This window comes from Periplaneta americana, chromosome 3 (assembly GCF_040183065.1).
Source record: "Periplaneta americana isolate PAMFEO1 chromosome 3, P.americana_PAMFEO1_priV1, whole genome shotgun sequence".
In the NCBI taxonomy this organism is placed as follows: domain Eukaryota; kingdom Metazoa; phylum Arthropoda; class Insecta; order Blattodea; family Blattidae; genus Periplaneta; species Periplaneta americana.
The window spans coordinates 10,414,375-10,437,648 of NC_091119.1; the positions used below are offsets into that span (position 1 = coordinate 10,414,375).

Genomic DNA, 23,274 nt, shown 5'->3' on the forward strand with positions numbered 1-23,274 from the left:
AGGAAGGAAAGAAAGGAAACAAACAAACAAATAAATAAAGAACGAAAGAAAGAAAGAAAGGAAGAAGAAAGAAAGAAGGAAGGAAAGAAGGAAGAAAAGAAAGAAAGAAAAGAAAGTTTCTAGCTTCAGTTTTTTATTATGAGTTTAATTTAGTTCAATTCAGATCAGTCAGGTCAGTACACTTAGTTTAACATTGTTTTAGTTCACTTCTTAGTTCAGTTCTACTTTGGCTTAAATTAAAATAAAGCTACTGTTCGTTATTTAACGTTAATTTCCCAACCTACAAAATATCCAGCGACATTATATGAATTTGAAACCTTCATGAAATTCGAACGATGAAAAATGTTTTCTTGAATTCTGGCTGCGGTTAAATTTTGTAATGGTGCTGCTCACACGATTCTTTTTTATTCATGTAACATACGCATTCACAAGTTTCAAGACAATATGACGGGAAGCAGTATATATTTCGAAACATCCTGTGATGCAGCCATCATCACATCTGAGGAACGTGGCGAGCTGCAAGATCAGCAACATCTTCCGCAGCAGAGGTCAAGACCCGCCGCCAAACATGGCCGCGTGGACACTTTCCGGTAGCTGCTCAACAATGTCTCACGTGTACTGCGTATTCGGAAAGTCACGATGCTATCTGTTCTGTGTCGATTGTCTCTGCAAATAAAAGCTTCAAATCAGACTGTAGGCCTACTCACTTTACCAGCAGAATTTCGCGGGATAACACAAAGTACGACAACATGGCTTAATAAGGGATACCTATTGTTATGCGTGTTCATATATGTAAAGCAGACAACAGAACAAAGGGCTTCATTGTCAATTGTCAGCTATTAACAGTCGTAGTAGTAGTAGTAGTAGTAGTAGTAGTAGTAGTAGTAGTAGTAGTAGTAGTAGTAGTAATAGTAGTGATAGTAATAGCAGGAGTGGTAGTAGTTTTGATAGTAGTGGTAGTAATAGTACCTAGTAGTTGTGATAGCAGTGGTAGTAGTATTACCTATCAGTAGTGATAATGGTATTAGTGATAGTAGTAGCAATAGTCCTGACAGTAATGGTAGTAATAGTGGCAGTAGTAGTGACACTTATGATAGTGCTGGTAGTAGTGTTACCTAGTAGCAGTGATAGTAATGGTAGTAGTAATGATAGTAATAGCAGTAGTAGTAGTGGCAGTATTAGTAACTAATGATAGTGGCAGTAGTAGTGATAATAATGGTAGTAGTATTACCTAGTAGTAGTAGTAATAATAGTGATATTAATAGCACAATTACTAATGACAGTGATGGCAGTAGTAGTGGCAGTAGTAGTGGCAGTAGTAGTTACGTAATGGTGGTAGTAATGGCAGTAGCAGTGATAGTAATGGTAGTAATAGTGGCAGTAGTAGTGGTAGTAGTAGTGAAAGTATGGCAGTAGTAGTGATAATGGTAATAGTGGTAGTGGTAGTGATAGTAATAGTAGTAGTAGTAGTAGTGGTAGTAATGGTAGTAGTAGTGGCAGTAGTGGTGATAATAATGGTAGTAGTAGTGATAGTGGCAGTAGTAGTGATAATAATGGTAGTAGTCGCAGTAGTGGTGATAGTAATGGTAGTAGTAGTGGCAGTAGTGGTGATAATGGTAGTAGTAGTGATAGTAGTGGCAGTAGTAGTGATAATAATGGTAGTAGTAGTGATAGTAGTGGCAGTAGTAGTGATAATAATGGTAGTAATCGCAGTAGTGGTGATAGTAATGGTAGTAGTAGTGGCAGTAGTGGTGATAATAATGGTAGTAGTAGTGATAGTAGTGGCAGTAGTAGTGATAATAATGGTAGTAGTCGCAGTAGTGGTGATAGTAATGGTAGTAGTAGTGGCAGTAGTGGTGATAATAATGGTAGTAGTCGCAATAATAGTGACAGTAATGATAGTAGTGATAGAAGTGGTGATAGTAATGGTAGTAGTAAGGATAGCAGTAGTGATAGTAATGATAGTAGTAGTGATAGTAGTGGCAGTTGTAGTGATAGTAATGTTAGTAGTAGTAGTGATGATAGTAGTAGCAGCAGCAGTACTAGTAGTAGTAGTAGTAGTAGTGGCAGTAGTAGTGATAGCAATAGTAATATATAATTTAACGACGCTTTCAACCGCAGACATTATTAAGCATCGATATCAGCATCGGTGAGAAATGACCGACAGATTTTACCTGGAGCCCTCTAATGGAGTAGATTCCTTTACGTGATGTAAATCTACGACACAGGAACCACTCCTTTTAATTGTAACTACTATACTGCAGGGGGATATATGTGTCCTCTATTATATAATTCAGTATACTCATATTTTGACGAATTTTGACTAAACCCAATGTTCAGATATCGTCACGCAATACAATATTTGAGATAGTCAGGCTCCAGAAAAGAAACAGGACGCTATGCTGATTATTATTATTATTATTATTATTATTATTATTATTATTATTATTATTATTATTATTATTTAGACCAAAATACTAACGTAACTTATTAGTTCACTGAAACTGATTTATGTTTCTAGATTAAATTTCGTCGTATGCTAGCGATAGATACAATAAACAACGCATACTCATAATTTTCATTGCCCGTGTGTTACAACTGAGAGCAAACCCAGCCAGAAATATTCGACACAGAGAGTATCATTCATTTCTCTGTCCGCACAGAAAACATCCCATGATCAGTTTCTTTGCCACATTCTGCCAGATGATATGGCCATCTCTGCGGTAAGAGCCTGGCTCCTGTTCTTCCTACATACTTTGCGGTTTGCGTTCCGAGCAAGACAGGCTCAAGGTCCCACCTGAGTTTTTACACTTTCCATACATTTATTTTTGGAATGCAAATCAAGCCAACTATCATAAGACTGCTGCCGTAGGTGGTTGAATGGTTGTACTTGCCAACAGAGCTATGATCCGCTGGTTCAACTCTGGATGAGAGGATAGATTTTAACGACAATAAACATGATTTCTCTCAGAAGAGAAGCAAAGCTAGGTGGCACGTAAAGAACTTCTGTTCTTCAATTAGACAATCTGAAACAAAATTTATTGTTCATTTCTCCACTACATAAAACTTCACCTCTGATAATCATAAATTCCTCCAATAAAAGCGGATAATGAAAAGACCAAAAACGCCTATGGAAAAATTAAGTATTCTACTGCAAACCCAATCTCTGTATCTTTCAAACTTTGGATTATACACGGACATCATTTTATTTTTACTAACATTTTTAATATTAACCTGGCTATATCTTTGGATTAAAGGTCTAGAACCGGAAACACCGCTTGCTCCCCCTTCCAAGACTGGAGTTCGATGATACTGGCGTAAAATACAAATCACTTTACTAGGTACAGGAGGGAAGAAAAGTAGTTCACCCATTTACGTAAAATAGGAAATACCGCAATTTTGGGTTCGATAATTTTCATTAGGTTTTTGTTTAATCAAAATACAGTGCTGTATTAACACTTAGTCTTTTTACTCACGAATTGAGCTATCCATTCAGACGTATTCATTATGCAGTGTATATTATACTGTCTACAGCACATTAGCGTGGTTGTGCCGGGTAGCTCAGTTGGTAGAGCAGCTGGCTACGGACTGAAAGGTCCGGGGTTCGATCCCAGGTGGTGACAGGATTTTTTCTCGTTGCCAAACTTTCAGAACGGCCCCGAGGTTCACTCAGCCTCCTATAAAATTGAGTACCGGGTCTTTCCCGGGGGTAAAAGGCGGTCAGAGCGTGGTGCCGACCACACCACCTCATTCTAGTGCCGAGGTCATGGAAAGCATGGGGCTCTACCTCCATGCCCCCCAAGTGCCTTCATGGCATGTTACGGGGATACCTTTACCTTTACCTTTTTTACAGCACATTAGCGTACAATATAGAGAATGAAGTTAAATTGAAAAATAATCATAATATGGATTTTTAAACACATTTCTGAAAATGGTGGTCGATACAGGCTTCAGTTCTTTTGTGCATATTATCGCAGTATAGACTATTGTACGTAATTCCAATTACCAGTTTCGTCCTTCGTACGAGTAACTCACGTTGAAATAATTCTGTACTTAATCTATAAAAGAGTACCTTACGCACTGTAAATTTAATCTTCACTTCTGCCCGATCCGAAAAGATAAAATTACTCAGAAATGCTATCTACTGTCCGTTCAAGTGATTTTGTCGCAGGGTAGAAAAGGGGGGGGGGGAATCACGTGATAGTTAATTACTTAACGAGGCCCTTTTATTGAAGTTATTTTAAACAGTTGTATAATATTACGTAGACGTCCAATTCCTATCAGAAATTAATGTTTTCAGAAAAGAGCTAAGACAGCCCAGCTACTAGACTTTACAGAGGGGCGAACAGAAGCAGGTGAGGGAAACCGGGATGCGACGTAGGCAAACGGAGACAGTACCTGTGCGAAAATATGATTCAATATTGAAAGCTCTTTCGTCACTGTAAAACACGAACATATTTCTGGAACGTACTATACTCACTAAGTACTGCATACGCGGCCTCGGTTCTGTGTGGAGAACGGTTGGAAGTTTACTAGTAGAGGGGGTGGGAGTGAAGTACATTAAAAAATTCAGGTACAATAAAAATTTAAGTAAAAATAAAATGGTGTCCCTGTATAACTTCTGTTATGGAAAGTATTGTAATTTTATTGTGTATTGTTTATATTGTGTGTACCACTGCCACCGGGTGCTTGCCCACTTGCAGTGTAAATAAATACATATATACTGAAAAATCATATTTTTTGTAGAAAAAAAATAATTACTCCAGAATGGATGTATTTAGATCAGGCCTGCACAAGGTTTGCGCTCTCCGAGCCGGCTCACAGCTCATGAGCCGGCTCACAGCTCATGAGCGGAATGCAGATATTAGCTGCGCTCTGTATAAGGGTGGACTGGAAGAAGGGGTGATCTCGTACAAAATATACACAAAAGGAAGTACTATTACGAGTGTTTATGAAGTGAATTCCCGTTCAGTGTTTGCAAAACTATCTTGGACTACGATTAATTAATAAAGAAATATTTATTTTACAGAAATAATAGAAATTCTATAGCTACTTAAATGTACAATATCATTTTGTTATATTTTTATTTATGAGTACATCAAAACGAGGTTTTATGCTGTTGGCAGCTGAAAAGAACAGTAGCCTACTGATCGTAATGAAACATCAGTTAGATGTTCGATGTCTGCCATTATTAAAGTTGATTATAGAAAACAGTTGCTCACAAATATAAATGTTGAGCCAAACATAGCAATCATTTTCACAGCCAGCCTGTGTAGTCGTGGATATTATTGCTAATGTTTAGTCTTGTAAAACTCAACCAGGCTAGTAGTATTAGTCAAAAGATCTTTAGCCCTTAAGTCACATTGAAGATCAATAAGTTAGAGCTGTAAATCGTTAAATGTTAAATGTTATGTTCCGTCTTTTAGATTCCTCCATACTGTACTGTAGCAGTAGGTAAGCAACGTGAAACAGTTACTGAGAATAGGCCTACACACTGCACTCCACTAGATAACTGAGTGGTCGTTTCCCTCTCCTCTACCTATAGCAAGTCTATGTCATTCTGACGTATCTTCCTCTCCGTTTCGGCTAGCGGTAAACATAGCTCTCCTGCTCCGAAGGAGCGCGCGCGCTCGCTGAGCGCTGTTTGTGCAGGTATGGTTTAGATCAATGAATTTTGGGCTAGAATTAGAAATATCTGAAAGGCACCTTGTACAAATATTACTTTTTATTGAAACAAATTGTGACACTTCATTCACGTATTAAAATCCAGATTATTTTCTTTACTAATCTCTATTCCTCTCTGAAAGTGAGAGTCCAAGTTTCACAACCATACAGAACAACTGGTAATATAACTGTTTCATCTGCCCTGCTACAAATAATAACAATTAATATTTATTTATTTATTTATTTATTTATTTATTTATACTGACAGAGTTAATGCCATAGGGCCTTCTCTTACACTCTACCAGGTCACAAAAAGTTAAAGAACAGAATACTAGCATATTACAAATAATATTAGCATAACAAAATCGATACTAAACCATATGAAAATAATACCGCAATAGAAAAAAAGTAAAATACAGATCTAAAGATTGGAACATAATAAAAGCTACTCAGTACAAATAGTTAATAGGGAAAACGTAAGGAAGAATACAACAAATAGAATGTAATAAAATAATAATAAAAAAAGAAAAAAATACGAAATTTAAATAAAATCCACAATAAAAAGGGTATAATAATAAATTCATCATACTGCATGACATAGTATTCCTAGTTCTATTTTTGTCCAGGAAGAAATCGTACTTCATATTCTTTTAGCTAAAAAATTCGCTTCTTTCGTTGAATTGAATACGTTACATTTGCGTCCAAAGGCAAACACGGTAATCTTACACCACCGATGTTGTTTATGCATTACAGCTATGGATGAATTAATAAATGACTGGATGGATAGACGAGATTTATTTATTTATTTATTTATTTATTTAGATTTATTTGATTTATTTATTTATTTAGATTTAATTGATTTATTTGATTTACTTATTTATTTTTTATTTATTTGATTTATTTGATTTATTTATTTATTTACTTATTTATTTATTTAGATTTATTTGATTTATTTGATTTATTTATTTATTTATTTATTTATTTATTTATTTATTTATTTGATTTATTTGGTTGATTTATTTATTTAGATTTATTTCATTTATTTGATTGATTGATTTATTTATTTGATTTATTCGATTGATTTATTTATTTAGATTTATTTGATTTATTTTATTCATTTATTTATTTATTTGGATTTATTCGATTTATTTATTTATTCATTTATTTATTTATTTAGATTTATTTGATTTATTTATTTATTTATTTATTTAGATTTATTTGATTTATTTATTTATTTATTTATTTATTTATTTATTTATTTATTTATTTATTTATTTATTTATTTGGATTTATTTGATTTATTTACTTATTTATTTATTTATTTTTATTTATTTAGATTTATTCATTTAGATTTATTTGATTGATTTATTTATTTATTTATTTATTTATAAGTAACATATTATTACATATTATATTTTATTTAACGACGCTCGCAACTGCAGAGGTTATATCGGCGTCGCCGGATGTGCCGGAATTTTGTCCCGCAGGAGTTCTTTTACATGCTAGTAAATCTACTGACATGAGCCTGTCGCATTTAAGCACACTTAAATGCCATCGATCTGGCCCGGGATCGAACCCGCAACCTTGGGCATATTTATAAATAAAGGCAAAGGTGTTTGTACATTTGAAGAATGCCCCAAAGCCAACCCCTGGATCTCCTCTAAAAAGTGTCTTTCGTCCTCGGAATACATCAATGCCATCAAGATGTCTTGCAACGTCACCGCAGTGAGAAGTGTCCCTGGCAGAACCTTCAGTACTACCCGTTGTCGCCATCCCGGCTGCAGCGAGACTGAAACACTTGGCCACGTACTGGGGTTCTGTAAGAAGGGAGAGCTTCTGCGTAACAACAGACACCATCGTGCCCGTACAGCAATGCCAACCTGCTAAGAAACAGAGGATGGGAAGTACATGAGGAGATTCATTGTGTGTCTGAAGATGATTCTCATAGAAGAGTCGATATAATTGCCATCAATAGAAGAACCCAGAAAGCGATGGTCTTAGACCCTACGATTTGCTTTGAACGAGACACGAATCAAGCACTGCTGATAAATGATGACAAGCGAACTAAATATGTACCTTGTCTTCCATACCTCAGTGAAAAATATGGCATTTCGCTTTACAACTGGGATGTTACAGGCTTACTATTAGGAGCGAGGGGTTGTTTACCAAAATTTACATGTAATATTCTTAAATCCTTTAAAATTCCCTTTTATGAGGTTCAGAAGATTGTAATGGAAATTCTGAAGGCCTCTCTTCAAATTTAAACTATCATCTATAGCCTATATTAACACGTAAATTTTTGTTTTAATGTACAAATCTAATCCACATTTTGCCCGTTTCATTTCCCATTATCTTTTATGTTTGTTAATTCCGGATCCCAGTGGTCAACCTCACTTGAGGACGGATGATTTTAAATCTTAGTAGTTTATATATATATATATATATATATATATATATATATATTTATTTATTTATTGATAGCCTCAAGGTTAAATCAGTTGACGACAATAAAATTATTAATCGCTAGATCATTTCATTTTAGTTTAATCCTGATATAACCACGGAGTAACCATCCCACTTTGTAAATTCATGAATGAATGGTGATGGTTACTCCGTGTTTACACGAGGATTAAAGTAAAATTAAAGAACCTATCAAGGGAATTCTCGTCGGCTGGTTTGTTAACCCTGAGGCCACCAAACAAGTGAGCGAGTCCCTCGTCCAGATTAATAGAAGCTACGCGTTGGCATGGTAATAGCTTAAGCCGTTCAGGCTTCCAGCGGTGGTGTAGTCAATGAGCACGTCTAGCGTACAAAAACAAGCCAACATCGATGAATGAAGGAACATCGCTACGGTGTAGAATTGTTGTGGTCGAGAGCGAACAGGGCCAGGAGGCGGGGACGGATACCATCCCACACACCGCGGAGCAATTTCACTTCCGTGCGAAACGTTATGTCACATGTTGGCAACACTGCTTCCATAGAGGTGATTCTTCATAACGTACGGCGCATGCGGTAAGTCCTCTGATCGAATCTCGTAGCATTTAATGACTTTTTTTTCTCTTCTGTCTAACATTTGTAGCTATATTGCATTACTAGAAACTAGATCAATAATTTTGCAATTTTCTCATAACCAGGGAACGGATTTATATGGACTAAAAATATATGAAATATGTAAATATATATGTAGTTATTTTTACCAAAATATGGAATTAAATATGGATTTTTACCAAAATATGGAATTAAATATGGACTTAAAATTATAAAAAAATGACTATGTACGTTAAATATTGGTACATTTTAATCAAACTAAACAAAAAATATAATGGACGTACCTTATCTTCCAATGTAGTTTCAACAAAACACAATTTTTATTGTCTGTTACCATAACAATAGGTTACAAACATTTCTTTCAAGTGCTGAAAAGTGAATCTTCTTCTATTGTCTCTGAGGATAGATTTATACTGACTAAAAGAGCGTTCGACGTCACAAGAAGTAACTGGTACATAATTCAATTTCACAATGTCTGCTGGGGATAAGTCCAAGTTAATCTTCACTGTTGATTCACCACTCATCACAGCAACAACCTTTTGTAGTTCTTCATATCCAGGGTTTTTTGAAAGTACAGTGTCCACCTTAGCTCTTACTGCATCTGCAACTTTACCTCTACCACGATTCAGTTGTTCCACAGTACTATTTATAATTTCAAAACTTTCAGATAGTGAAAGGTGCCTATTTTGGAGACTTTTGAGCGTTTTTATGATGCATGAAAATGTATGCTGAATGTGAGCTAAGTCATTCTTCACACTTATGTCACAGGTAACTGTTTTCGCAGTATCAATTGAGACCGCATCTTCAGAGTCCAATGCAAGGAGAACATTGTTAATAGAGTCTATATGTTCGGCATAATATTCAACTGCTTCTAGCCATGTACCCCATCTAGTTAAAATTGGCTTTGGTGGCAATGGAATTTCAGGGTACATTTCTTTCAACACGTTAACTCTACTGGGAGCTTTGAGAAATACTTTTTTCACTGATGAAATCAACAAATCTACTTTAGGGAAATTGTCTCTGACCACTTCTGCCACACGATGAAATGCATGCGCCACACAAGTAAAATGAGTCAATTTAGGATATACAACAGATAATGCTTGTCCAGCTTTGACCATATAAGGGGCAGCATCGCTAATAAAGAATAACACATTATCGTACATAATACCCTTTGGCCACAGGATACCCATAGCTTCGTTGAACAGTTTAACTATAGTTTTGTTATTGCACTTTTCTAGAACATCACAATGTAAAAGAATTCGTTCAGAATATTGTTCACTTAACAAACCGATAACTACATTACCAACAAGTCTACCTTCTTTGTCGGGAGTCTCATCAATGGAAACCCAAATTGAACTATCTTTAATTTCATCTCTTATCTTCTGTATTGTCTCATCGTAGATGGATGGAGCATACGTCTTCCTAAGTGTTGACTCATCCGGGATTGTATGTTGAGTATATTTTTCAAGGAATTCCCTGAAGACCTTATTCTTTAGTTTGTAGAGAGGAATATCGGCAGAGATGAGAGAACGGCACAGGTCGATGTTAAACTCTGATCTTACATTCGATGTTGTTGGTTGTGTTAAAAACAATTGTCTCTGCTTGGAATTTAGTTGTTTGTTGGCCTGATGTTTACTAGTTGTAATGTGTTGTTGCACCAGGAACTTTTGTGTAGATGATACTGCACACTGACACAAATTACAAAATAATATTTTATTGTCAGTTGATAAACCATCTTCTTTAAATTCTGAAATGTAACTTGTTAGTTTTGATTTTAAATTGACTGAATGACGTACTTTTGGCATATTTACCGTCTTTATAGTATGATTTACAAAACTGAACCTATGTGTACTCTGACTGGCATTTAACTGTTGAGCTGCACAACTGAAGTCTGTTAAAAATTTTAAATTAAATTAATACAGTTTTGTAACTTACTTTCCCATTGTTGATAGGACTGCTAATTTTCAAATAACTCTGATGTTAAAGGGATTACTGAACATGTGTTTAAATCTCTATTGTTGAAATGTATTTTTAAAAGTTAATGGAATTTTGTTTTGTTTTATTGTTAAACCTAATATAATATGGACTGTTTTATATGAAATATGGAAAATATATGGAAATTAACGAAAATATGTACTAAACTCTAAAATATGGAAAAATATGGAAAATAAAAGTAGGATTTTTCAACCCTACACATTGTGAAACATAAAGATAATGCAAAATATAAATTATATTAGCTTTATAAGTAAATATGTATTTACATATAAATCCTTTCCCTGCTCATAACAATAACGATAGTAGCACAATTTCTGCAAGACGCGAAATAATAGTAGGTCTACATGAATATTATACAGGGTGATTCAGACCACCCGTAACAGTAATTTATTTCGGAAACTAGTGCATGAACATTTTCGAGACAGAAATATTTATGACTAAACCACATGTGAACTTTCACTTGAGCTTGATTTCATCAGTCAGCCTTAACAGGAAGTAGGGCCAGTGGCGTATCACTTTAAAATTTCAAATGGGAGTCGGGTCAAATAAGGTACCATTTGATAGAGCTCTTCAAAACAAACAACTTTCATAGGAAACGTTTTTATTAATTCCTACTTTTTCAATGAGAAAACGTACGAAATACTAATATACGTTACAAGAGCGGTATGTTGACGTTTTCATGTTCGAGGAAAAGATTGAAAAAGGTAAAGGTAAAGGTATCCCCGTAGCATGCCATGAAGGCACTTAGGAGGCATGGAGGTAGAGCCCCATGCTTTCCATGACCTCGGCACTAGAATGAGGTGGTGTGGTCAGCACCACACTCTGACCGCTTTTTACCCCCGGGAAAGACCCGGTACTCAATTTTATAGGAGGCTGAGTGAACCTCGGGGCCGTTCTGAAAATTTGGCAACAAGAAAAAGTCCTGTCACTACCTGGGATCGAACCCCGGACCTTTCAGTCCGTAGCCAGCTGCTCTACCAACTGAGCTACCCGGCCGCCTAAGATTGAAAAAGCTTTTTCAATTTCCGAGAACACGAAAACAAACATACCGCTCGTGTATCGTACATTATTTTGTGCGAAGATCGTTTATTACATACCTGAAAGACGAATTTCTAATTAGTTGCAATGAAATCTCCATCTTGGTTTCTGTTTAATGACGGCAACTTCGGAAAACCAAAATATCTTTCTTCAATATTGTTGCTATAAAATGTTTTCTGTGTTTACTATACTCCAGCAGGCCGTGATATACGTCTGTCTCCCCCCCCCCGTCTATAAATGCGAACTTAAAGAAACGGTAAGGTTATGTAATGATTTATTTTTCATTTTAATATTTTAACAATATTATTTATATAACATATTGCAGTAATAACATCCGCATCTGGAATCTTGTTGATTTTTTCACGGCTTCCTTAATGGTACATGCATCACGAATGCAGTAACTTTAGTGGAGTTGTAAAGTTTACTTAATTTTTGCAAATATTTAAAAACAATAATTAACATTGCAATTTAGGTGAAATTGCAGTGGTAAGTTTCCAATTTATAATTATTACTATGTTAAACGTCTCTAAAAATAATATGTTAAAAGCCTAAAGCAGTAAAATGAATGTCGCGCTTAAGCGGTAAGAAGAGGGAAATTGTTATGTGTGTTACGTTGGGAATACTGAATGTGGTATTTCACACTTACCGCGTATTGGTTCTGTGCGGAAAACAAGCAAATACGCACGATCTCGCACAAAGGCAATTGGTGATTCGGATCACCCGTAAGTCATTTATTTCGGAAACTAGCGCATGAAAATTTTCGAGACAAAAATATTTAAAACTAAACCACATCTAAACTTTCACTAGAACTTGATTCCATCAATCAGCTTCAACAGGAAGTAGGCCAGTGGCGTATCACTTTAAAATTTCAAATGGGAGTCGAGGTCAAATAAGGTACCATTTGATAGAGCTTTACAAAACAAACAACTTTCATAGGAAACGTTTTTATTAATTGCTACTCTGCCAGTCACTTGACCACGTCAAAGTATTAGTGTTAGTGACAGTGTTAGAAGAAGAGTACAGGTGTGTGCTGCTCTGAACGGCAGATAGTTTGAAAATTTATAAAAAATTAATGGAATTGTCAAGCCTTTCAGTAACATGTGAACAATAATAATTGTCTTGTTTACATTTTCGTCTTGTAGCATTTCTCAATATTGATGACATTGTATTTTCGTACGTTTTCTCACTGAAAGAGTAGGAATTAATAAAAACGTTTCCTATGAAAGTTGTTTGTTTTGAAGAGCTCTATCAAATGGTATCTTATTTGACCCTGACTCTCATTTGAAATTTTAAAGTGATACGCCACTGCCATATTTCCTGTTAGAGCTGATGGATGAAATCAAGCTCAAGTGAAAGTTCACATGTGGTTTAGTTAAAAATATTTTTGTCTCGAAAATTTTCATGCACTAGTTTCCGAAAGAAATTACTGTTACGGGTGATCTGAATCACCCTGTATAGGCCTACTATAGTTGTTAGAAACGTTTCTATGCAGTGGCACCAACTTTTGGAAAACATTCGGTGAGCTCAAATACGAGTCATAAGTTAAAGTAAATAAATCTCATTAATAATAATAATAATAATAATAATAATAATAATAATAATAATAATATAATTACACCGTAAAACTCTTGCAATCACGAAAGAGATACTGACAAATACAAAGTCTAAAGTTAAGTTTATGGGGGGAAGTAAAAACAAGAGTAAGACAAGAAGATGGACTCTCTCCATTACTTCAACAACGTACTTGAGAAAATAATACAAGAGTGGCGTAAACAAGTAACAATCCTCAAAATTAATCAATTAATCATATTAGGCAGAGGAAATTTAAAATAGATTGCCTAGCATTTGCAGACGACTTAGCAATTTTACCACACGACGTCATAACAGATGAAAAACAGATTCAACTGTTAAAAGGAAAAAAGACAACGCCAAAAAAGAAATCGCGGAGAAAATCAGTCTCCAGATAGCCTTGGAAAAAACAGAATACGTTACCTGAAAGCACCTAAGTATATGGAAACCGAATATGGTGGAATTAAACGAGTCCCACAATGTAAATACCTCGGCGAAATTATTGGGAAAATGGAGTTGAAACAAAAGCGAACGAAATTAGATGCCAAAAAAATAGAGATACCATTTCGGCTCACTGAAAATATTTACAATAAAAATTGCATATCCAAACATACAAAATGAAGACATTATAGACACGTCATTAAACCAGAATGTCTCTTAAACGTTAATTTTGAATAGAAAAACAGATGTCGAAAACACTGAGAAAAAATAATGCAAAATCTTAATCGGAAAGGGTCGTAATGTACCCCTCCCAAAAAGGCTCGATTTTCTTGGGAATTTCTGCTGTGAGTCGCCGTGCACTCTACCTATGAGATCACTCACTACTGGTCTGTCACCTCGCGCCACAGTTCAGCTGTCGTGTGACTCCTGACGTACATGATGTCATTCAAATTCGTTATCAGAGATCGAAAACAACCTTCTATAATTTCAGAACTCACCTATCGTTCGAGCTGACGATCTTTCTACTTGTGTACAAAAGTTCCACTTTACACACAAGTTACATAAATAGCCAATTCAACTATATCTTGCAAATAGCCTTTTTCAATCATGTTAAGACAAATAAGGAATTGAATGAGATTGCTGGAAGCGGCAAATACAAATCCAAAGACCCTGTAACTCAATGTAAGATACTAAAATTTTTTGTAACTGATTACAAATTATTTATCACTTACTTACTGGCTTTTAAGGAACCCGAAGGTTCATTGCCACCCTCACATAAGCCCGCCATCGGTCCCTATCCTGAGCAAGATTAATCCATTCTCTATCATCATATCCCACCTTTCTCAAATCCATTTTAATATTATCTTCCCATCTACGTCTCGGCCTCCCTAAAGGTCTTTTTCCATCCGGTCTCCCAACTAACACTCTATATGCATTTCTGGATTCGCCCATACGTGCTACATGCCCTGCCCATCTCAAACATCTGGATTTAATGTTCCTAATTATGTCAGGTGAAGAATACAATGCATGCAGTTCTGTGTTGTTTAACTTTCTCCATTCTCCTGTAAGTTCATCCCTCTTAACCCCAAATATTTTCCTAAGCACCTTATTCTCAAACACCCTTATTCTCTGTTCCTCTCTCAAAGTGAGAGTCCAAGTTTCACAACCATAAAGAACAACCGGTAATATAACTGTTTTATAAATTCTAACTTTCAGATTTTTTTACAGCAGACTGGATGACAAAAGCTTCTCAACCGAATAATAACACGCATTTTCCATATTTATTCTGTGTTTAATTTTCTCCCGAGTATCATTTATATTTGTTACTGTTGCTCCCAGATAACAAATTATTTATCACCATTATTTATTTTAATTGAATAACATGCGGAGATGTTTACGTGTATGTTTACGTTAAATATTTATTATTTTCTGAAATAGGAGAATTTGAAATATCAAAGTAGTGAATTAAAACATATTTAAAAACCGCTACAAAGTAATAACACACAAAATAGAAACGGAATTATCATTTGAAGTTGATATAAACAATATATAATCACAAAAAAATTAAACGAAAACATTCAACAAAAGATAATAGAATATAAATTTAACAACTGAAGGAATCAGAGTCATAGTGGGCCAAGCGCCTTTTACTAAAATCGTAGAAAACAAGGGTTAAAATGAAGTTATTACCATAATTCAATGGGAACCTATAGCCAGTAATATAAAGTATACACATTAAAACTAAATGATATGTCAATCTTCATTAAACTCTGGTATTCACTTAACTTTAACCCTTGCTTTCTCCGTTTTTAACAAATGGCGCTTGGCCCACTATGGCTCTGAACCCTTCAGTTAAGTGAAATAAGAAGATATGTTTTATTAACATGTACTTCTCAGTGGTCAAGTTGTTACCGTAGGCATATTTATTATTAGATGACAAGTTTAAGGGTTTAAATCGACCGAGAACGACAGATTTCCAAGGGCGCAAAAAGAATATATCGCTAGAGGCGCAGAAAGGAGAATTAAGGCGTATGTAATGAATAATACCAAAAATTAAATTTGGGATGTTCTTGTAAAGCGGTTTTTAAAATGCCTGGCAAAGGGAACTACATTAAAATTCATTAGGGTATAGGAAAATGACAGCATTAGACACGCACTTGGGTGAATCAAAAGCAACACTTGTCACCCCTCAGTATTAACTTACAACCCCTCGGCTGAACAAAGTATGATCCACATAGTTTACAAACAATGGGTGGTAAGTGCATCGACTGTGCGTTTCCCCTCCACAGAGAATACAAAGCAACTTGTTGAACCCATGCGGGTAGGACCTGCCCCAAGGCCGGTGGGCTCTACTGCTAGAGAATCTTTCACACTCAGGGCCGATTGTATAAACCATTTAATCTTAGATCAGAGGTTAAATTGATCCTTGTTTCACCTGAACTTGGAATTTTGTGTTGTATAAAGTCTAATCTGAGATTAATTTGTCTCAAACTAAAGTCAACTTTGACTGAAGAAATTTCTCCGATTAAGTTAGATGATCCAAGTTCAGTTATTTCTTTTCTGTTTGAAATATACGAGTGACTGATTGTGCAAATAAAATATCCATTATTATTAATATTAATAGATATGATAGGTACATTTATATATATTTCTTTCAATTTCTTGCCTTAATACACAAACAATCTTATATTTTATAAGGCTCTATCGTGTTCAGCCGTATTAAATAACATAACCTATAATTATATTATGTTTATAACAACCATTAATTATTAATGGATATGATAGGTACATTCATAAATTTTCAATTAACTGTATTACTAAACGAAAATTGTCGTTTTATAAAGCTTTATTATGTTTAGCAGTAGCAAACACCATAACATAACAACTCTGAGAACAGTCAACCTTCTTCTTATTGTCCGCCATTATTTACATTGCACAAAAAACCAGTGCCTCCAACAGAGTGTACGGAAAGTCGCCAAAAAGTAGTTGTAAAGTCGCTAGATTTCTCATTATCAACAAAGAAAGATTAAATTTTGTCACTATGGGATGCTAAAAAGGTCACTAAATCCCTATTTAAGCAATATAAAAGTTAAAAGAAATTGTTGTTGAAAAAGAGTTAAAGTCGCTAGATTGGCAACACTGAACAAACCTGTCCGCGCATCACGTATTTCACCTGTTTATGCGATGTTGCCAAATCCTTTTCACGTGAACTTAGATTGCATTTGAACCAAGGTAATTTGATCGCAGAAAAGTTTTATACAATAGAAGAAGTGTCTGAACTCGGTTCACTTTTCGATCTTCGATCAAAGTTGATCTTTAGTCAGGGAGTTTTATACAATTGGGCCTCAGTCTCTCGGCAATCACACTGTGTCGATACGCTCGCGTTCCAGGGTGGCAAACGTCAGTAGCGTTACCAAAGTTCATCTCAGACTAAAACCTCTCTTACCTCTCCATACCTATTGGTGATATAGTCATAGCTAGGGACCGGATTTTTATGTACTATGTATTATATTCCTTTCAACCTAACCGTATATAAATAACAAATCTTTGCGAATCTTGTAATTACCATTAATATATTAAAATTTGATACTACATATTTTTACATATTTACCCTACATTACATATTATGGCTTGGTATTACATAAATCTACATATTTAGGGGTTTTATTCATTTTTACTTCCCTGAAAGGAAAAAAATTTCTGCTCGGGAAATTTACCATTTGAAACACACAGATTTAAAAAAAAAAAAAAAACATTTTACGTACGGTACCCATAACGTATCGGGACGAAACATAACGTAATAGAGGCACTTACCCCATACCGCCCACTGTAAATATGATTGAACGAAAGGCAACCTTTCTCATACAACTAGTGTACCTTGTATTGTAAATATCACTCAGAAAGTAGCGTTACCTTCATGCGGTGGATGGGACGAGGACGACATGATTTGTCTCGAACTATAATTAAGGACCGTTTTTGCAAAACTTACTAACTGCAAAATTTGCAAAATTGAGATTTTGATGGATTCGTTAACATAAGGCAGGCCTCTACATGATGTTAAAAGCGTCTTAGTAAAATTGGGTTATTTCTCTTCATTGTAGTGTGTCAAAGTGTGATCGTTTTTTTCAAAACATGCTTTCTGCTATAAGTGAGAGATACAGCAAAACTTGCTTATTGCAGTGTTTTGTCTCTCCTGTAAAATTTAGTTTTTTTCAGTTAGCAAGTTTTGCAAAAACGGCCCTCAATTATTCTGCACATGTCTTAACAAGTCGTTCCCATGCAATTTGCAACCTTACCCACCCTCTTCCTAATTATTCCAGGGAAAATCCTGTCTGACGTGAGACTTTCAGGTTATTGCTTGACCCCTTTATTTTAAATTTAGTAGACCTATACGGAAATGGAATTTTCCCAGCAATTAGAAAGTATGGTTCTCTGCTGGAATAACCCTACCCTTCTGAATGAGACAGGAATATCAGTTTCCAAACAACAGTTTCTAGATGCCTATAGTTTGAGGTTTTAGTAGGTACTTTGTTTCTTACAGGGAGCAGCTAAAATGCATGTGTCCCACATCACCTCTCATTTTCTCCTAATCCAGTAAAGCGAAACAGTGCTTGCAGTTCTGTTGTGCCATTCACTTCACTCAGTTCTGTAGTTTCAGTACTTACAGTATAAAGTGCAAGTGAGTTTATCCACTGCTTTTAACTAACTAAAATGGCCCCTGTATCTTCAACCCTAACGACAAAAATAAAATCATGGATTGCGATGGACGAAGCTTTCACTACAGATGGAAAAATAGTAACGTGTCAAGTGTGCGGTAAAAAAGTCGGGTGCTCTATGAAATCACAACTGGAGAGTCTTACCTATCCTGTTTCTGCCAGATTTTGATATTGAATATTTTCATGATTTTACATATTTTGGTACATATTCAGCTTATTTTTCTTACATAAATATGTACATATTTCACACCTTGATATTACATAAAAATCCGGTCCCTACTCATAGCACACGATAAGGACACGAGACAGGTCTTGTCTCCTTTACTGTATAAACGTCAAATCTCACTAGTCCACAGCCTTCTATTGTAACAATACTCTTCGACGTACTTGTATGTAGGTCGGTCGTCCTCGGCGTTCTCATGGTTATAATGCTGTTGGATCCGAGGATCAAAATAGTAATATGCGTTACGAGAGCGGTATGTTGAAGTTTTCATGTTCGAGGAAAAGTTTGAAAAAGCGAAACGTAGATGAGCTCTTTTAATTTCCGAGAATTGAAAGAAAACATACCGCTCGTGTATCGTACATTACTTTGTGCGAAGATCGTTTATTACATAACTGAAAGAGGAATTTCTAATTAGTTGCAATGAAATCTCCATCTTGGTTTCTGTTCAATGACGGCAAATTTGCAAAACAAAAATATCTATCTTCAACATTGTTGCTTCAAAATGTTTTCTGTGTTTACTATACTCCAGCAGGCCGTGATATACGTCTGTCTTTTTTTTCCCCCAGTCTATGATGAGTCTGGAATCTTGTTGATTTTTTCACGGCTTCCTTAATGTTACTTGTATCACGAATGCAGTAACTTTAGTGGAGTTGTAGAGTTTACTTAATGTTTGCAAATATTTAAAAACAATAATTAACAGTGCAATTTAGGTGAAATTGCAGTGGTAAGTTTCCAATTTATAATTACAGTATTACTATATTGAACGTCTCTAAAAATAATATGTTAAAAGCCTAAAGCAGTAAAATCAATATGTCACTTAAGCGGTAAGAACAGGGAAATTGTTATGTGTGTTAGGTTGGGAATACTGAATGTGGAATTTTAGACTTTCCGCGGAATGGTTTTGTGCGGAAACCAAGCAAATACGCACGATCTCGCACAAAAATAATTTGTATGTTTGCAGGAACAAAGATAAAGCATATTTTTAGTACAAGTCACAAACTTCATAATTTTAATACAAGGCACAAATCATATCCCGATCTGCCATTAGGCTCAGCTGTTATAGAAAAGGAGTTCACTATTTATGCATTATAGTCTTCAATACATTGTTTAAAATTGTCTCAAATCTTTGAAGGACCAAGAGAAAAATATAGAGCATAATTAAGAAAATTTCTACATACTCATATCTTATACTCAAGTGAAGAAATATTTATGCTTCTAAATTAAATTAATCCACTTGCTATGTATAATACCGGGTGATTCAAAGTTGTGCTGAAACTGAAGAAGCTTATGATTTTTCTAAGTATGATTTTTCGAATAGGAACCTGTAATCTAAAGGACGGAGTTATGTAGTAAGAGACCAAGCGCCAAAAACCTGTTTTGAGATATTGGCCATTGAAATAAATCTGTTTTTTATAAAATATTTTATGCAAGAAGTATTCATTCTTGACCCCACTGTCCGTTTTGAGAAGGATGATCAACAGGACAATGACGTCAACGATGAAACCCATGTATTCCTCACTTCAGTGAGAGATACAAAATGAATATTAATACATGGGAAGTGAAAGTACTTTTTTTTGGCGCTAGGGGAACTTCATTTAAGTTAACCAAAACCATTCTCCTTTCTCTTAAATTTTCTAATGAGGACATTAACAAAATTTGTCTAATGGTATTGAGAGATTCATTATCCATTTTGTGCGAAATAGTGCGTATTTGCTTGGTTTCCGCACAAAACCAATCCGCGGAAAGTCTAAAATTCCACATTCAGTATTCGCAACCTAACACACACAACAATTTCCCTCTTCTTATCGCTTCAGTGACATATTGATTTTACTGCTTTAGGTTTTTAACATATTATTTTTAGAGACGTTCAATATAGTAATACTGTAATTATAAATTGGAAACTTACCACTGCAATTTCACCTAAATTGCACTGTTAATTATTGTTTTTAAATATTTGCAAAAATTAAGTAAACTCTACAACTCCACTAAAGTTGCTGCATTCGTGATGCAAGTAACATTAAGGAAGCCGTGAAAAAATCAACAAGATTCCAGACTCATCATAGACTGTGGGAAAAAAAAGACAGACGCATATCACGGCCTACTGGAGTATAGTAAACATAGAAAACATTTTAAAGCAACAATGTTGAAGATAGATATTTTTGTTTTGCAAATTTGCCGTCATTGAACAGAAACCAAGATGGAGATTTCATTGTAACTAATTAGAAATTCCTCTTTCAGTTATGTAATAAACGATCTTCGCACAAAATAATGTACGATACACGAGCGGTATGTTTTCTTTCAATTCTCGGAAATTAAAAACTTTTCCTGGAACATGAAAACTTCAACATACCGCTCTTGTAACGCATATCACTATTACACAATCACTTGTATAATACTATGTAATTTTTTTTTTACTTCATTTCATTACTCTTCAATGTACTTTCATCTCATGTTTCTCCGAAATCAAATTGTACTTTATTTTTAAATTTACCATTGTTCCGTATTCTCTCCGCAATCATATTGTATTTTTAATTTAACCTCTGCTTTGTATTCTGGATCCTAGTGGTCAGCCGCAGATGTCGGCCAGATGTCCCAAATTGTGGAATTTGTTGTTGAACATTCATACTATTACAAAAATAGCACAAATAATACCAAAAAAGGCTAACCTATTTTTTAATAAGAGACCAGCAGTTGAATTAATATTTCAAACGAAAATAAATAAATTAATGTTATGCAATAAACGAATTTTTGCTTATAAATAGCAGCAAAATTCAGGTATTGAACTCTTGATTTTTTTCTCCACACTGCACACTTAACACTGCCAAAACAAAGGCGCTCTAGCGTCGAATCTGAACAACAATGCTCCACGCGAAACTCAATACGAATTTCTACAAGAAGCATAGAACACTAAAATTTTTTTATTAAGTGAATAACACTCACTGTTCCACAACCTCCGACTTCCTAACATCTACTTTAATGTCTCCGTGTCCAATTGTGTTGACAGCCAGACATAAACAATACTTGTGCATTATTATTTGAATTTTAAACTTACTTACTTACTGGCTTTTAAGGAACCCGGAGGTTCATTGCCGCCCTCACATAAGCCCGCCATTGGTCCCTATCCTGAGCAATATTAATCCATTCTCTACCAACATATCCCACCTCCCTCAAATCCATTTTAATATTATCTTCCCATCTACGTCTCGGCCTCCCCAAAGGTCTTTTTCCCTCCGGCCTCCCAACTAACAGTCTATATGCATTTCTGGATTCGGCCATACATGCTACATGTCCTGCCCATCTCAAACGTCTGAATTTTATTTTCCTAATTATGTCAGGTGAAGTATACAATGCGTGCAGCTCTGCGTTGTGTAACTTTCTCCATTCTCCTGTAACTTCATCCCTCTTAGCCCCAAATATTTTCCTAAGAACCTTATTCTCAAACACCCTTAATCTCTGTTCCTCTCTCAAAGTGAGAGTCCAAGTTTCACAACCATTGAATTTTAAACTACATGTGAAAATATAGAAAACATATTTGTTTTGATACTTTATCAATACATTACTGAATGTGAAAAAAAAAAAAAAAAAAATGCCAAGAAAGAGAAATGAGCAGGAAGTTACGCAGCCATGAGATGCGATCCAGCAGGCAGTGACTGCAACATATGTTTATTTTTTTTTCACGTTTAACTTCTGTTCCCTCCTTTGAATGTCATTCACCAGCCGCCACTGCATTTGTCTTTTGAATGTTAAGTCACATGAAAAAAAATTCTAAATCGAAATATTATACATGAAATGCGTTAAAAGTATAGTGACAAAATATGTCAACTTTGTGTCACTTATTTCTTTTTTTGTGTAAAAACTGCTTATGAAGTGTGACGATGTTCTAAATAATGAGTGGACAAATATGAAACTATGTAGTATTCAAAATTTTTCCACTGTATTAGTTTTACTTAGCCTTTAAATAAGAAATATAATACTTATTGCTTAACTATTTCGTATTCTACTCAATTTCAAAGAAAAATTTTGGTCAGGAAAGGACAGATGTCGGTTGCCAAGGTCTTCTGAATTGCTGACAACGTCCTTAAACCGAGTTAATTCAGCTACCTTAGGAGATGACTTCCGAACAGTTGTTCAATTTTAAACGTCTAAACCACAAATTCAAAGAGAATGTGCAGCCTACGTGTAACATCATTCAGACCATCTAATAGCATAGAGAATATAATTTGGCCTATTTGAATCTCCACTCTCATATTCTGTAATAAATATTGCAAAAAGAATTATGTACAAATGGTCCGCCCCTATGGCTCAGTCTATAGCGCGTGCATTTCCCAATCAAGCGGTCCGAGGTTCAGTTCTCGGTATGGGCGGATTTATCTCGTTTGTCCCTTATCTTGTACTTGTGCTGAGACGTCTGCGCAACGGCCCTGCATCGTGCTGACCACATTATCAGAAACTCTGCCATGTAAGAATCTCTTGTATAGCATATTGCAGCGACTTTTAGTGGTTTTAAGGGCCGATTTTACCGAACTTATTTAACTTTAATTGTTACTTAAAGTCTTTTTAATTGAAACTTAAATGGACAAT

The 23,274-nt window shown here is 35.1% G+C and overlaps 1 protein-coding gene across 1 annotated transcript in view; it reads left to right on the forward strand.

The window, feature by feature from the left end:
* Window positions 1-444: 444 nt before the first annotated feature.
* The window catches only part of LOC138695970 (uncharacterized), a 57,906-nt gene continuing 35,076 nt past the window's right edge, over window positions 445-23,274 (forward strand). Inside the window, exon 1 of the mRNA XM_069820399.1 lies at window positions 445-590. Within this exon, the coding sequence (XP_069676500.1) occupies window positions 445-590 (146 nt within the window). The remainder of the gene's footprint in view (window positions 591-23,274) is intronic.